We start from the raw sequence: 18,107 nt of genomic DNA on the forward strand, positions 1-18,107 counted from the left end.
GGATTTGATTGGCAGCAGCAGGATCCATTGGCCCAGGCCTGAATCAAGATAGGTCTCAGGTAGGAATATATGGAGGTGAGGGGATGACACAAATACTGTGACATTTTTTTAAATTCTAATTAAAAATATTGCACATAGATGTTCTTTTCAAGTGTTTAAGTCTCTCAGTCTCACAGCTACTACATACTGTATACTACCGAAGTATGTAGCAGCACTGAAATTCCTTTACAATCTGCAATCTACCTAGCAGAAGCACAATGGCAGTGTTTAAACTCGTGCTTTATGTGAAAACAAATGGATATCTACTAATCAAATGAATTTTCCACTTGAATCATATTGTGTCTGTAAGCAAACAGCCTGATAACTGTATGCACTTAAATGATATCCATTTTAATTTTCCTGTAAAAGAAATCTCCGTCTCCTGTATAATTGATTGCTGAGCCCACTAAAGACCATTATAAGTGGCAGTGATATTTCCAGAAGGAGAACCTTGTTTATTTATGTCAAGGTAAAAACACACTTGGTTGTTAATGGATGGATAATTCCAGATGGCTTTTAAGCTCACTGATTAAAGTACTGCAATATACAGTCTCGTAGATGTTCTAATGGCCTAAGAGACTGAAGTCTTGTCTTACTGGTTATAAATGGGAATCTACATGAGAACACTCAATTTTACATAAGTAGATGCAATAGAATGAAAATTTCTTGCTTTCCTACTGTAGATTTCTAGCTTACATAAAATAAGCCTCATGTGTGGTCAATGAGCAAGGTTACAACTTACATAAATTGGAAACAATAGAGGCAGATAGTTACTTTAATGTTAGGAAAGCCATAAAACTCAACAAATAGATACTTATAACTACTGTACTTATAAACATGTAACCTCTAAGCATGGAAATAGAGAAGTACAGTATACGTACAATGAAGTAACAAAAGAAATACTTTTAGACCTATAGTAATAATTGTCACTAGCATGATCTGAGGAAGGTCATTTTATTACAACTATTATTGTTTAACAGGGTCACGTTTATAAGCTGTCCATTATACAGATTATTGAAATTAACAATTGCAGGAATAAATCTCAGGAATAAATTAAACTTCTTATCTGCTCAAACCCAACACAAAAACAACAAGGTATCTACGTATAAGAAAAGCTGTTGTGTGGATGTCTTAAAGCAGAACTTTACCTACAAGGGGAAATTCCACTTTATGTACTCCTCCCTCCTTTCCCTCTTTTGGGGGGTTTACCTAGTTTTGTCAAGTACCCGTTCCCACTTTTAATGGAATCTCACTCTTGCCCGCAAACTCCTGGGGCACATCACAGATCCTAGGAGGCCCCGGGTCCATTCAATGGGGCGGCACAGTGGTGTAGTGGTAGCACTCTCGCCTAGCAGTAAGAAGGGTCACTGGTTCAAATCCCAACCACGACACTACCTGCCTGGAGTTTGCATGTTCTCCCTGTGCCTGCGTGGGTTTCCTCCGGGTACTCCGGTTTCCTCCCACACTCCAAAGACATGCTGGTAGGTTAATTGGATCCTGTCTTTATTGTCCCTAGTATGTATGAATGTGAGTTAGGGACCTTAGATTGTAAGCTCCTTGAGGGTAGGGACTGATGTGAATGTACAATGTATATGTAAAGCGCTGCGTAAATTGACGGCGCTATATAAGTACTTGAAATAAATAAAATAAAATAAAATAAATTTCAAAGTGCAGCGTGATTCACACATACGAAGTGGCAAGCTGACTGTGAAGCCCCAAGGGGTCACAGTTGGCTTCCTACAGTAAACATGCAGGTGCTGGGGACCCGAAGACAGGCAAAGAACGGGCCCAGGTGAGGACATCGCTGTACCCCTGGACAGTTGTTCTTTTATTAAAAGTCAGCAGCTAGAGTATTTGTAGCTGCTGACTTCTATTTATTGTTTTTACACTGTAAAACTTCTTTCAGTATTCACACAAGCTCAAGAAATGATAAGTGTATTGTTTATAGTATGATTATCATTGTCAGATCCATTGAGTGGCCATAATGCGGTATTTATTTTTACTGAATTATTAATATTGCACAAAAGTACAACAAAATTCAATTTATACTCCTAAAAAACCAGTGCCTTAAGAACAAAACACATAACATATCACAATAGAAAAAAAATCAACAATCACAATTAAAAAACAATAAATAATAAATATACCAACCAAAGTATAAAATATTCCCATATAAGCTATCAGCCTTCTTTTTCTAACCATATAACTAGTGACTCGTTCCAAATCTCCTGCAGATGGAGGGAGGAAATCAGTTCACAGTTTTGCTATTTATTTATACATTATGTTTATAGCGATTGGACAAAAGCTAAACCTAAATATTTTTGTTTGTCTTTTACAGCTATCTTGAAGGCATCACTTCAAATTATTAATGAAAAATGATAACCTGGATGTAACCTGGAGATTATCATATTACCAACAACATGGCGGTCATTGGTTACGCCTGTGCAAGTGCTTGAAGTATTCAAATGGAGCCTCTAATGGAGTCTGGATCCCTTGGACTATAGCCAATTATGTCATTAAAGCAACTGAATAGTGTATTTATTTATTAAAAGCAATTATAATGTGGCAACAATTTACACAGCACTTTACATACTGCACATTCGCATTAGTCTGTGCTTCAAGGTCCTTGCATTCTTAGTTTAATTTCAAAGTGTGGGAGGAAACTACTGTACCCAGAGGAAACCCACACAAGCACAGGGGGGACATGAAAACTCCATGCAGACAGTGCCCTGGCCTGGATTTAAACCAAGAACCCCAATGATGCAAGGCAGAAATGCTAACCATTTAACCACTGTGACCAATGTAAAGAAGGACATAAAATATGAAATGCTCTGCAATGTTGAAAACGTACCTGGCGCTGAAAGTCTGAAGCTAATCCTTGATACTGAGGTGAATTTGGATCACTTAACTCAGCTGTAAATTCTTGATTGTTGAGAGTAACACTGAACTCTACTATTTGTTGCGTTGGCGTTTCTGGAATTATGTTGGCAACATCTGTCTCCTATACAGGAATGCAAGAAACAATATAATTAGTAAAAATGACTACATGTGAACACTCCAATGTGCAAATTTGTACTGGACCCAAAGCTTTTTTTGTGAAATAAGGGTTTATTCTGAAAATTCAGCTTTACATTAAAAAAGATTTTTTTTTTTTTTAAAGTTGCCCATTAAGTAGATTTTTTGGATTTGTCTTTATTTGAATTTTCTCCTTTACATAAATAAGTGACTCTGACTGAACCATGGGCATCTGCACCATAGGGCAAGGGGGGTCAATTGCCCCCCCTGGAATCATAAGAGTGCTGAAGTCAGAGTGAAGATACTTGCCCCCTGTGTTGTAATGGCCGCCGCGGCCGCCTCTACGGCAGCCGTGGACTTTTTTCTCAAAGTCTGCTGCTGGCCTGGGGCTGCTCTCCGTCTTTTCCGACTACACATCCGTCCCTCCCTCCTCACCTCCGGCCCGAGAATCAGATTGGCTCTGCCGCTCGGGCCTCTGCTTAACATCACCGTGACCCGGCTGTTCCGTGATTGGATGCTGCCTCAGCCTGCCTCTGCCTGTGTAAATGTATGTTGTGCCTATGCCGATCCGGCCGGCACGGCACGGCACCGGCTCCTCCCACAGGTCACAGGTGCATGGCGTGCAGTGGCCGAGACGACAGAGAATACACTGCCTCGCTAAAAACCACAGGTAACAGCAGTGCCTGTGCCACAACACCACTGTGTACATCTTTTTGTATTGCAAGTTGCAATACATGACCTTAAAATGATGCTCCCCCCCGAAAAAAGTTCAGCGGACGCCCATGGACTGATCTAAAACAAAGCAAATGATAATCACGTAATAGTGGTTTTCATCATAGCAAGCCGGGTTCTTTTCTATGAAGATGGTGTGGCAATACTTTTTAAAATCTGGGTATACACGTATCGAAAGTCGTCCAGTTCATCAATACTTTTTTTTTAAATCTGGGTATACACGTATCGAAAGTCGTCCAGTTCATCAATATTTTTTTTTCAAAGTTGAATGAAAAAACTCAGTGTATACCCAGTTTTATTCTTTTTATAAAATGTCTGTATCCTGAAAGTCTCACTTCTTAAATTACTTTCTTCCTTTGTTTTTTGTTTTATTCCAACTGGGCATATGTGGGTTTTCAATCATGTCGCTATATGAAATCCATGCAATCAGTAATGCACACCTTCACAAACTTAGAAAAATGGAGAACTGACAAGATTTTGGTGAAATGTTTGAAACTCAGATAGACAGCATCTATTTGTTTAATAAAAGCATAGCCATGCAATAAAATAGAATTGCTGCATCTTTGTTCATAGCTAAATAATAGCGACTGTACTTCTGTAAAAAGTAGGTCAAAATAACTCATTGATAATATTAGCTGTTTGCTTGATTACAACCTTGTGTTAATACATATTGTCAGTCTGCTGGTGTTTCTATGGATTTGTTACTATTTAAAGCTCACGTTCTATATTATGCATTGTGACTGAGCAACAGTTTCACCATTCTGAATTATAGTGTAATAATTCAATATCCTGTAAGCATGGTTTTCATAAATCATCATGTCAGTGAAGCATTTGTTCTATGCATTTGTGTGCTTTTATTTTATGTATTGACTGATTTTATTGACAAAACCTTGTTATGCTTTTAAACACAAAATCCTAAATTCTAAACTGTTTCAAGGTCTTCCTACAGAAAAGTAGGACGCATTTTAAGCACTTTAAGCAGTCATTTTCCACCTGGTTTGGAATCCTTTTCAGTAAATAAGTCCAGAAATTGGTAAAATGTAAACAGTGAAGTGATCCATAGCAATTAGTCACAGAAACAAATTTGTCAAATTTATTTGCTCTGGTGCTGCATGCTTTTGGCAGGGGACTACATGATGCATGTGCATTTCAAAGAATGAGGTGAGTACACAAAATTGGCCTTTTTTAGCATTTGGGATTTTGGTTAGTGGTAGGCATAGGATTGTGTTTTAGGGGTTAAAGTATATCTAAAGCCAAAATCTTTTTTTCATTTTATATAAAGTAGGAAGGGGTTAGATACTACACTGCCAGTTTTTTTTTTTTTTGCTTCCGTGTCTCATTACTAAGTTTTCCCTTGACTTCCCATAGCATTCCAGTTTTGAAGGATATCCCCACCTAAACAGTTGTCACAGCAACATGTGTCCCAATTGAAAGATTTTCTCTCTATTTCTGCCGTCATGGCAAAATTGGATTTACTTCACTTTAGAGTCATTCCTGGTGACATTGGTGATCAGAATGATTAGAGAAAGTAAAGCTGGCCATACATGGATCAAAATTCAGTTGGTTTCTGCTGAACCGCCCAAATTTCAATCCATGTATGGCTGTTTCTGTTTATGAGAAGTCATTCTATCAATTGACTTATCATGAACTGGCTTGTTGGTAAATTTTCACTCGATCAGTACATGCATCCAATCAGCTGCAGCCCTGATCTATGTATTCTGACAGTGGGGGAGTCCCGCTGTAAGAAAACAGTGACACAGGATTCCTGCTTCCACATCGAATGTATAATTGGGGGAATCAGTTCAGTTTTTTTTTGTTCAGCCAACAGGCTCAAGGAAAAAACTGAACCATGTATGGCCAGCTTTACTCTCCCTTTAAACGGAGACACAGACAGCAATACGTCACAGTGGTTCTGCCCCCTTATAACTCTAAATGTAAACGTTTTTCATTCCCCTTTGTTAGATTTTAGTAGTTAATACCTAAAGTGGTTGCAAACCCCTGACATGAAATATGAACAAAGCATATCCTTCTATAGTGTGTACTTATCTCAATCCAGAGCACTAAGTGTCATTTCTGTTCGTTGCCTTATTCCTCTGCTATCTGCATGAACCACTTCTGACTAGTTTTCCTGACACCATAAGGTAAAAAGGTGACAGAGGAAGGTGCTCCAGTGCATGACCTGTGATTAACAGTCTCAGCTCTTTACCTGTGTGCTATGTGAAGAGGATTGTGTCCCCTCCCTCCAATCAGCTCTCAGAGCTCTCCTCACTGAGTTATGCATTGTGTAACTTCAGCTCCCCCCTCTGTTTTCTGACAGCTCAGTCAAGCTTTTTACTGTAAATTCAGCATCGTGTAATTTTAAATAAACAAAAAGTTATGGGAAACAATATAAAGTGCTGTGAATATTGAGTAGAGCTGCCCCTTTTTCAAGTGAATATATCACCTTACAAAAAAATTACAAATATAAAACGGTTGGTGCTAACACAAATCATACAATTAGTGCATATTGAATACCACACAAAACAATATTAGTTAAGCAAAGCATAAGAAAATCCTCAGTTGAAAAATCCAAACACCAAAGAAGAAAACAAGTCTGTGTAGTGACAGGTACTCTTAGTTATCCATGCTCCACCATCACTCATGTAGGAGAAATACAAACTCACCAGATAACTAAATATAGGAGGTTTCGTATGCTCAAATCCTTTTGTAGGTATAACGTATCAGAGAGAAATGATCTTTCATTTAGACACCATCCCTTGGTGTTTCCTAATGCTTAAATGGCAGTAAAGCTCAGTAAAAGCAGAGTGAATCACATAGCGCAATATGCTTTTTATATAAACAGGTGCCGAAAATAGTAAAATGCGCGCCTACATTTTGAGGTGCTAATATGCTAGCACCAACATGTACAGCATGTTGGTGGAACGCATGTCGAGACGTGGAGGATCTGTGTTTTTTCCGAGTGATATGCTGTACATGTTGATGCTAGCATATTAGCACTTCATAATGTAGGCTCGCATTTTACTATTTTGGGGATTGTTTATATAAAAGCATATTGCGCTATGTGATTCACTCTGCTTTTACCGAGCTTTACTGCCGTTCGAGCATAAGGACACACCGGGGGATGGTGTCTAAATGAAAGATCATTTGTCTCTAAAACATTCTAGCGTATAGGTAGTCTAAAAATGTAACTATGTAAGTGTATAGGTGGTGGTGCCCCAGCTGAAGTTAATCTTATGCTGCGTACACACGAGCGGACTTTACGGAAGACTTTGCCCGGCGGACTTTTCAACGGACTTTACGACGGACTTTCTGAATGAACGAACTTGCCTACACACAATCAACCAAAGTCTGACGAATTTGTACGTGATGACGTACGACCGGACTTAAATAAGGAAGTTCATAGCCAGTAGCCAATAGCTGCCCTAGCGTGGCTTTTTGTCCGTCGGACTAGCATACAGACGAGCGGACTTTTTGACCGGACTCGAGTCCGTCGGATAGATTTGAAACATGTTTCAAATCTAAGTCCGTCCAACTTTTGAGAAAACAAAGTCCGCTGGAGCACACACACGATCAAATTGTCCGCCGAAATCCGGTACGCCGGACCAAGTCTGCCGTAAAGTCCGCTCGTGTGTACGCGGCATTAGCCTTTTTTTCTGGCACTTGTGAATCATAACAACATTTAACATACAGTATTTTGTTAGTTTCCACTATACATTATGAACTGATGTTTTTGTAATATTGAATTTTTTTATACTTTATCAACACTAGCATACCTCTGATAATGGTTTTGTGTCATTGACGATTTCATTGTAGGGTGTATCATTTGAAGTAACAAGAGATACTGAATGAGGAAAGCCTGGAAAATAAAAGCAATGAAAGCTCTGAAATCCTCTTAGTCCACTCCTGTTTGCCGCATTCCTGCCAACTTTAACAAATGTAATAAAACGATATTAAAAATGTCTTTTAGGTTTCGTTTGTGCTCTGTGCTCTGTAATTATGTGACCTCGCCATTCTTTATATCAAATTATTTGTATCTATGTGTCCCCAAGCAGTTTCATGATCTCTGGCTAGGATTTTTCTTCTTCGTAGATGCAATGTAAGATGCTAGTTTTTTATTTAGAGTAAAAGAACTATGCATTTGCTCACTTCTTTTCAGAATTTCAACTTCTAGAAAAATGGCAACTTAAAAAGGCGTACAATGAAAACCAATCAACATAAATATTGAAGACCGATTCCCTTTATATATAGATCTTGCTATCCAGGTTTTCAGTAGTTTCATAGTTAGTCATGTGAAAAAAAGACAGGTGCCTACTGAGTTTAAAGCAGAGTTCCACACAAAAATGGAACTTCCGCTTTTCGGAACCCTCCCCCCCTCCGGTGTCACATTTGGCACCTTTCAGGGGGGAGGGGGGTGTAGATACCTGTATAATACAGGTATTTGCACCCACTTCCAGACATAGACCCCTGTGGGGGTTCTACGGCACTTCCCCCCCCTCCGCTGTCTGCTGGGAGACACATGGGTCCCTGAGACAGCAGGGACCATTGGGATTGCGCAGTGCGACCTGTGCATGCGCAGTAGGGAGCCAGGAAGTGAAGCCGCAGCTGCAGTATTTGTAGCTGCTGACTTTAAAAAAAAAAATTGTCGGACCTCCGCTTTAACCAACTAAAGAAAACCACATTGAATCTTCAGAACTACAAACCTATATATATGATTAGAATTTCTAGAGAAAGGCAAAGAGATCTCCCTTTTAAAAAGGGGGTAGATGTAATTGGAGAAATATGGCCTTAGGCTTTCACCATAAGGCTACTTTCACACTGAGGTGCTCTACAGGCTTTTTTGAGCTAAAAATAGCGCATGTAAAGCTCCTCTCTTGTCACTCCAGTGTGAAAGTGCTTTACCGCTGATGCTCTCACTGCTCAGTGTGAAACTGCCCTAAGTTTGCATGGGGCTTAGAATACTAGTAGGCTTTATTCAAATGGACGCACACTGCAAGGAAACATTTGTGTGACCCAAATCCCCAGGTGCTTGTTTTCATCTGTGGCCAGCAGCCTGCGCAGCCCAACAGGTGCCGCACATCTGAGCTGTTACATCTGATTAGGGACAGTCTGCATTCAGGTCCACTCACCTGTCCCTAAACACATGTAACCACTTGGAAGGAGTTACATGCATACAGCTGCGGTATTTGTAAGCCAGTCTTTGATTTATGCCGGCTGCTGACTGCGGCTTAATGCAAACACTTGTAAATCCTGATTGTCCAAATATGCTGATTCCTTGAGGAAATTGTTATGACAAAAACAATAATGAGATAAATATATATAAAGAAAACAATCTATAACAATCCAAAAATAACAGTGATCAGTCCAAAAAGAAATCCAAGAGGGATAAGAAGTCCATGAATAATCATGTCTCAAAGATACCAAATGATTAACCACCCAGATTGCACCTTCCACCGTGACAACAGAAAGGTTGTACCCTTACCAGATAACTAGACTTCACGTTATAGGAGCCTAGTAAAGCGTGGGTTCATACAAGGAATCTATCCTCTGGATGTAGACAGGATGATAAGAATATCAATTTTACTGGCTGCTCTCTGTCTTTCACCCCCCGATGACATCAGTTATGACAAAACTAGTAGGGTGGAGTCTATGCCTACTCTCACCACGCTGGTTCTTATGTGATCTGAAGATTGTTTTTATCTTGCAATTTTTTATCCATGTTCGGTTGGATTTGTGTTATTCAATAAACCATCACGGATTTATGCTATGTTGGCATTTTTCTCCTTTTTGAATTTCACCTGGGAGCAAATAACAGAGAGCAGCCAGTGGAATTATCTGTCTTGGATTTCTTTTTGAACTGATCACTGTTATTTTGGATTTTTATATATATATATATATATATATATATATATATATATATATATATATATATATAAAATTTGTGTCATACCATTTTCTTTAGTGTGGCAATCTTTAGTTTCTGTTATTTTTACATTAATGTTCTGTTGTGTGACTGCCAGCTGCTGTTTTGATTAATTTGTTTTACCTGCACAATTACTACACACATTTTTCTCCTTGAGGAAAATGTGAATGAAGCCTGATGGTATTCCTATTCCCTACAGATGATAGATAACAGGTCAGTAATGGTTGTATATGCCTTTATAGGTATATAGAGAGTATTCACAGGTTCCACTTAGCTCTTTAATAAATCAGCTACTAATGTACTAATGTACAGCCTAGGTTTTTTTAGACTGTCACTGTGACAGTACAAAGAGTCAGTTACTAAATGGATTTAGCCCTGTGGAAGAGAGACAGCAGGCATAATACTACAATAGTAATGTAAAAAAACAGCACATCACATTTGTCATGTTTAACATGGCTAAACTAAGTTAAGTGCAGAACAGACTCTACTTATCAAATATTTTAACTATTATTGTTATACATCAGTTTTATTATTTGAAAATAACATAACTGAAAAGTTGCAATTTTTTTTCTGCTTACCAGTTGTAACTATAAGAGGTTCTTCAGAAATTACTGGAGTGGATGTCTCTTCAGTAGATACCACATCCTTCCTGGATAATAATAAAGAAAATCCTATAATAACCACACATCTGGTAATAACCTATTTTATGTATAACATTTACATTGCATTTCCTCTCACTAAAATGTATATACACAAATCAAATATCTTATCATTACAATTATTATACAGTGTGCACAGCACTTTACAAAATACAGAGAGACAGTACAGTTACAATATAAATAAAAAAAGAAAAAAGGGTTAAGAGGGTTCTACTTATGAGAACTTAGAAATCGAAAAAGGAAGGGCAAGTGAAACAAAAGGTAAGTGTGGGAATAGGTTATGTGAGAATTCAAATTCCAGTTGTTAGGTAGAGGCGGGATGGGCTTCCCTGATGACATGCATTTTCAGTGACTACCTAAGGGCAGACAGAAAAAGACAGCCAAACAGTTTGAACTTGGGTATTCTGGGGAAAAGGAGAGGTCCTAGAGGAACTCTAGACACGAGCATAGGAGAAGGTGACAAGGAAGCTAGAGAGTAGTAGGTCTTGGGAGGAGCGATGAGCGGTTTGGGTAATACTTTTAGATGAGGTTGGTCATGTATCTGGGGCAGAGTTGTGCATGACTTTGTATGTGGAAGAACTGAGGGGTGTGTGGGTATGTAAGCTGGATGGGTCTGGCAGCAACATTTATTATAGACTGAATATGGGATAGACTGTGTAGATGTAGCCCAAGGAGGTGGGAGTTGCATTAGTTGAAAGGCAAAAAGTGGGTGAATTATTAGCTTGGTGGCATCACTGGTGAAAAGACGGGGACATTTTTAGAAAATGTTATGGAATTGAAGGTGGCAAGACTTTGACAGTAATTGGATGTAGGGCTAAATTGAGAGGTCAGAGTCCAGGATTACACCTAGCACCTTGGCACGAGGTGAATGAAGAATATATGTGCTATTGATCTCCATGCAAAGTGAGGGAAGAGAGCACAAAGGGGAAGACATTTTATGAGCTAATTTTTTAAAGCAAGTTTGGAAGTAATAGACTTTGTCATATGAGGTTCATCTCACACCTGGGCTGAAAATAGCTCTTCTTGTTAGTTAATATCTTAACGTATCAACTTATCACTTAAAATCATTTGACAGGTCAAGCATCAGAATTTGGACCACCACTGGAAGCTGTCCTTGTTTTAAATTTGCCACCAAGTAGAAGAAGTTGAGTTTTTTCAGTTTAGGGTGTGATAAAGAGTTACAAATATTTGATAATTTAAAGTGTTACTAAACCCAGGAAGTGCATTTACTATATCTGGTCTCCCAGATATAGTGAATGTAGCATTGAAAAAAGGACAAAGTACATAGGTTTAGGTGGGGGTTGGTGCTGCACTGCTCCCAGCTGAATAAAAGAGTGTGCTGGTAGCAGCACACTCTTTTATTCTGCTGGGGACAGCGCAGCACCAACCCCCATCTAACTCCATTCTCCTTATGGGTATGGTCTGACCCTTATTCAGTGCTTGCAGCAGTTCCACCCTCATCCTCTCACACATGGTAGCGCAGGAATAACTATATATCCTATCACTAAAAGTACATAGGTTACTAACGCAGTGTGCACCAAAACTGCTGTTGTATCTCATAGGCCCACCTCATGACCTATCCAACCTGATGCTGACAGTGATAGTGTTCTTTCACAATAGGTATTTATTCATTTCCTTAGAAAATTGCTCCCTTTGGTGTGAGCCACCGCTGTTACTTGACAGTATACATTTGTATTAATAGGAGGTTTACTTCCATTTTCAGTTAGTACATACATATACAGTGTTATGACTGTGCAGCGCTATAATAACTAATTCAGGGCGTAAAAAGAAATGACATAAAATAGAAAATAATGCAGTGCTAAAAACAAAAAACATAACACTAAAAATACATTAGGGTAATATCTGACAAATCAAAGCCATATAAATAGTTCCAGTTTATATAGTATGATAGCCAAAGATGATGTAAAGATGACACTAGTAATCTCCTCAGTAGTGATCAGGGTGCTCGGAAAATATTGCAATTTATGTGCATATTTATTAGTACATCCACCACCGTATACACAGGCCGCTCACCTCACACTGTAGACCTCTGAATTAACAGATAGGTCATTCAAGCATTCCCCACAAAGGTAATCAAAGATGAAAGTTTGCCTCTAAACGGTCCAAGGTTTGGAATCCAGCCTCTTTAGTGCAGCAACGGGGTGACACTCTCATACACAGTTGATGGGAACATAGTAGTCATGTAAAATCAATAAAACATACATAGTGCTCTCTGTTTTAACTAAAAGCATCTTTTATTAAGGTAAAAAAAGTTACTCACAAACAAAGCACTGTATCCCCAGTGCTAGGGTGCCGCCTCCTCATTGTATGCATTCCCATACATAGCAGATTACTCTTACCTTTTGGTGTCATCTTTTAGGTCATCTTTGGCTCTCATACTATATGAACTGGAACTATTTATATGGCTTTGATTTGTCAGATATTACCTAAATGTATTTTTAGTGTTATTTTTTTTGTTTTTAGCGCTGCACTATTTTCTATTTTATGTACTTATTCAAGGATTGCTATATATTGACCTTGAGTGTTCAGCTGCTTACGATAGGATTGTTATTTTGGTTTTGCGCTGACTGAACCCATATGTTTACCTTCATCAGTTTTCAATATATTACAGTTTAGTGGCAAAATATGGAGGTATTTTAGTATCTAGAGAAAAGAGAGATTAAAATTGGGGATATTTTCTCCAGAAACCAATCTACAGGAGAAGGAGATGAATTTACCCACACCTTTAGAAAATTAGGGCACGTTTTAAAAAAAAAAGTTAAAACACGGTGGGATATAATTTCCTTTGAACAGTATTTATCAGAAAAATTGATCCCCAGACGTTTAAGGTGGGATGTCCTCCTCAATGATGGCCTCATGGATGATGTTATTACGGAAACAGAGAAAAATGAAGGCGCTGGAGACTCAGATTAGAGAACTCAAAAAATATAATTGAACCCCATAAGGAATCTGAGGAATTCTTGAGATTATCTGCTGAACTCAAGAACAGATTAATTAAATGGGATTCAGAGATACAAAATAAGAAAAAGAAAGTTTTTTTTAGAGATTTAGACTATTTCGGAAAAGGGAATGTATTTAACTGGCAAACGGGGCCTGTAGAAGTAACTATGACACAGACCCAATTGGGTCCTGCCAATTTGGAGACCACCAATATACCTTTACCCACACCGAGGGAGAATAATGTATATGTATATGATTACTCTGAATATGATGATATTGGGGCACCCCAGAACAATAGCCAGTATCAGGTGGTTCAGAATAAAAGGGGGATAAATAATAGAGAGCGAGGTAGAAGGGGTGGTTACCACAAGTCTTCACACAAGTCTTCCTATAGGAATTATGAACAAAACACAACCTCTGGGAACAATGAACCCTATAATGGCCCTAATCACTATCAGAGTAATTACTACCAGGTTCCTGAACACAATGGGGCTTATGCAAATATAGGTAATAGCTCTAATCACTATCAGAGTAATTACCAACAGGATTCCGAACATAATGATGTTTATCCCAGTAGAGGTAGGTTCCCACAACAATATGGGAACCAGTTATCCACCCATAATCGGTTCTCATTGTTACAACAACAAGGCCCCAAGAGAGGAAGGAGAGGAGGCAGGAGAATACAAAAGAGTAAACCCCAATAGGGATCGGGATTTATAACCTCAGTGGCACACCTCTAAATGAAGAGGAGATTTGGGTGCTAGATAGAGGTTTGAAATATGCTCCGACTCGCAATTTGAATAAGTTCCAAACATACATCAATTTGCAAAAATATATTAGAAGTTTGAACATTAAGAAATATTTTTTGTCCAACCCAGCCACTAGGACTGTTGCTATACCAGAAAGAGTTCCTCCTAGTTACCATTTTAACCTTCAAAATAAGTCTGTCTTTAATGCAGACACTAAGCATTTGGATGCCTTCAGAAATATGATTGTTAAGGATTTAGAACTACTTACGATACAAAGGGTTAATGATCCTTCATACATTAAGAATGGTATAGAATCATTAATGGACAGGAAGGATCTGGTGATACGTCCAGCGGACAAAGGGGGGTGTCTGGTTGTGTTAAGTAAGGTGTATTATTAGAACGAAATGGAGAACTTACTTAGTGATGCCAATACATATAGAGTACTGACTAAGGACCCCATGCTACAGTTCAAGGAAGAGCTACACTTCTTGATTGATAGAGGGAAACATGAGAGAGGGATTGAGAGAGGGAACACCTATAATTTATTTTTTACCCAAACTTCATAAGGATAGTGTCAATCCACCTGGGAGGCCCATAGTGAATGATATTGACTCTTCAATGCTGGGTCAATACATAGACACTTTTCTTTAACCCCTGGTCATTAAAACAGATGTGTTTTTGAAGTATACAAAGCATATCATTCAAATTCTCAAAAACTTAACAGTCTCCTCTTCTAGTTTCCTGATTACGGCTGATGTAAGCTCTCTCTACACCATTATTGGCCATGAGGATGCCTAATCCTCAGTGCAGTGGGCCTTTAGTACATCTGGTCTATCCAGAAGACATAAGAACTTTTTGAATGATAGCCCAAGGTTCTGCTTGTCGAGGAAGTACTTCTGGTATGGCAGACAATTCTATCTTCAAACCAGGGGAGTAGCGATGGGGCTTGGTTTGCTCCCAGTGTGGCCAATCTCTTCATGGTGCACTGGGAGAAAGAAGCCTTCTTTAAGAACAGACCCCCTGAGCTTGTCTGCTACCAGCGGTATATTGATGATCTCATCATGGTATGGGATGGAGACAAGTCTGGACTTACATACATTTATGCAGAAACTTAATGCCAACAATAAAAATATAGTTTTGACTTGGAATGTCAGTGCTGACCGAATGGTCTTCCTGGATTTGGATATATCAAAGGAGGGAGATAGGGTCAAAATGACTAACCATTTCAAACCTACAGACCGCAATGCCTTTATTCCAATGGGGAGTTGCCACCATAGCAGGTGGCTTTGTAATATCCCCAGGGGACAAGTTATACACCTAAGGCAAAATTGCTCAAGTTTTGTCTACTCAGTTTTTGCAGAAGGGGTCAGACAAGCTTGCTTTAGACAGAGATTGAAACAGTTCGAAACCTGGATAGGAAGATATTGGTGTCTAATGCCCCCAAGTCTATTAAAAGTTCATTAGTGAACACGAGAATGATTTTTGATTTTAACGTTCAGTATAGGAAATTTGAAAGAATTGTCCAGAAGCACTGGCCCATTTTAAAGCAAATTGGGTTTTAGGCCTCTTCCACTAATAAAGGCTATCAAATCAAAGAGCTGATAACATGTAATATGGCAGGTGTCGTGTACATGCTAGAATGTGAATGTGGCCTGCAGTACATAGGGAGGACCTCCTTGCATGTGAGGATTGGAGAACACGTGAACAATGTAAAAAAGGGACTTAAAACTCATAACGTTTCCAAACATTTTCAACTGTTTCACAAACACAGCCTCATGAAGTTAAAATTCTGGGGGGTTGAGAAAGTGACCAATCATTGGAGAGGAGGCAACTATATTTGGCAACTGAGTCACCATGAATCCTCTTGGGTGTATGAAACCAAGATGGGATACCTACAGGGTTGAATGTGGAATCCGATCTGAATTGTTTCATTTCAGATCATTAAATATCAATGATATGCAATAAAGGCCAATTATTTGAGTTGCAAAGGATTTCCTTACAATAAGGTTTAATAGTTTTTTAAATAATGTTTTTTAGATTTATGTGCATATATTGTATGTATGTGAAAGGTTTCTGGCTCTGGTGCCCTCATTGTAGAGCTGGATTAGTGTGCTGGTCATGTGACGATGTCTTCCGGCCCATTGGGTGTCTCTGCTACTATGGGAATGCATACAATGAGGAGGCGGCACCCGGATACTAATCACACCTCTCAGGCGTCCTTGACGTTAAGGCAATGTACACTATGGGGGCGGGCTCCGGATGCTAATTATGCAAGGTGGTACATGTTAAAGGACATTGACTCACGAGCCTACGTACTTGCTGAGGAAGTCCCGCCCACAGGGATGATACGCAACCAGGAGGACTCCATGATGTCATTACAGCCACCTTCCTAGTCTCGATGAGACGTTTGACACACGTTATGCATCCTAGCACTGGGGATACAGTGCTTTGTTTGTGGGTAACATTTTTTACTTTAATTAAAGATGCTTTTAGTTAAAACAGAGAGCACTATGTACGTTTTATTGATTTTACATGACTACCCTCAACTGTGTATGAGAGTGTCACCCCGTTGCTGCACTAAAGAGGCTGGATTTCGATCCTTGGACCGTTTAGAGGCAAGCTTTCACCTTTGATTGCCCTTGTGGGGAATGCTTGAATTACCTATCTGTTAATTCAGAGTGTGGGGTGAGCGGCCTGTGTAAACGGTAGTGGAAGCACTAATAGGGATGCACATAAATTGCCACGTTTTCCAAGCACCCTGATCACTACTGAGGTGATTACTCTTACCTTTTGGTGTAATCTTTTAGGTCATCTTTGGCTCTCATACTTTATGAACTAGGACTATTTATATGGTTTGATTTGTCAGATATTACCCTAATGTATTTTTAGTGTTATGTTTTTTTTGTTTTTAGCGCTGCACTAGTTTCTATTTTATATGCTTATTCAAGGATTTCTATATATTCACCTTGAGTGTTCAGCTGCTTATTATAGGATTGTTATTTTGTTTTTGCACTGACTGAACCCATCTGTTTACTAGTAAAAGGAAATTTCGTCACGAAAAAACTATGGACAGTACACTATGGGCAGTGCATAACAATGTGCTTCTAACCTTTAATATTACATTTAGGATTGTTGAAAGTAAACCTGCATTAGCTAAAAAACTAAACAAAGTCACAGGTTCCATAAAAGACATTCCTCTTCCCACATCACAACTACAAGGCCAACTGATCCTTTGACGTTTATATGCAAGCAACAACTTTATGATGGTTGGTATTTGCATCTCCCTAGGCATACTGCCTGGTGACAGATTGTCCAGACATTGAGCCTTTTTATTGAGCAACCAATTATTGCACTCATAAGGGATATAGCATTCTGATATGTGTCCCTCTTTTCTTTGAGGTGGGAAGGAATATTTTGGATAGTGGATGAAGAATATAACACTACCAGTAGATTTTACAGCAAACATCTTTTAGTTACATGGTTTAAATGTTTTTCTTTAACCTCTTGCCATAGTGGCAGGAATGGTGGTGTGGTGGCTTTAATATTCAGTCGCTGCACATATGCGTCCACAATGGTCTGAGGTTGTGTGCTGAGAACGTGTTCACTGTGTACTCCCACCACACTGATTCAGCTGTCACCAACAGCTCTCAGTCATGACTTCTAATTGGAAGCCAGCAGGACAGGCTCCCAGTCATATGATCATTGTGAAAGACAATTGCAGTGGTCACATGATAGAGAAGCCACGCTACCTCCTGGTAATTAAAATCCATCTAAAGGGTTACCTTTAATGGCTCTTTAAGTGGGTAGCATCCTTACATTTATGAAGAGGTGCTCGCCCTGAACTGTTTTACATGTTCATACTGCTCCAATTGTGCATGCATGTAATACACTGTGCAGTAAACAAAACCTTATACTTTAAGCTTCTCATCCTGGTGAGACTATTATATTGCTCACTTTACAATATCAAGCACATTTCTTACTTTGCCCTTAAAGGAATACATACAGTTTGGTTTAAGGCCTTGTTTACATGGA

The 18,107-nt window shown here is 39.0% G+C and overlaps 1 protein-coding gene across 2 annotated transcripts in view; it reads right to left on the minus strand.

Annotated features, from left to right (window-relative positions):
* Window positions 1-18,107, minus strand: part of IMPG1 (interphotoreceptor matrix proteoglycan 1) — a 439,262-nt gene that overhangs the window by 307,418 nt on the left and 113,737 nt on the right. For both annotated transcript variants that reach the window (XM_073626835.1, XM_073626834.1), the window contains exons 5-7: window positions 10,285-10,355; window positions 7,560-7,642; window positions 2,891-3,040 (exon numbers count right to left, since the gene is read on the minus strand). In XM_073626835.1, the coding sequence (XP_073482936.1) occupies window positions 2,891-3,040; window positions 7,560-7,642; window positions 10,285-10,355 (304 nt within the window). The remainder of the gene's footprint in view (window positions 1-2,890; window positions 3,041-7,559; window positions 7,643-10,284; window positions 10,356-18,107) is intronic.

The sequence above is a fragment of the Aquarana catesbeiana genome, linkage group LG04, assembly GCF_042186555.1.
Source record: "Aquarana catesbeiana isolate 2022-GZ linkage group LG04, ASM4218655v1, whole genome shotgun sequence".
In the NCBI taxonomy this organism is placed as follows: Eukaryota; Metazoa; Chordata; class Amphibia; order Anura; family Ranidae; genus Aquarana; species Aquarana catesbeiana.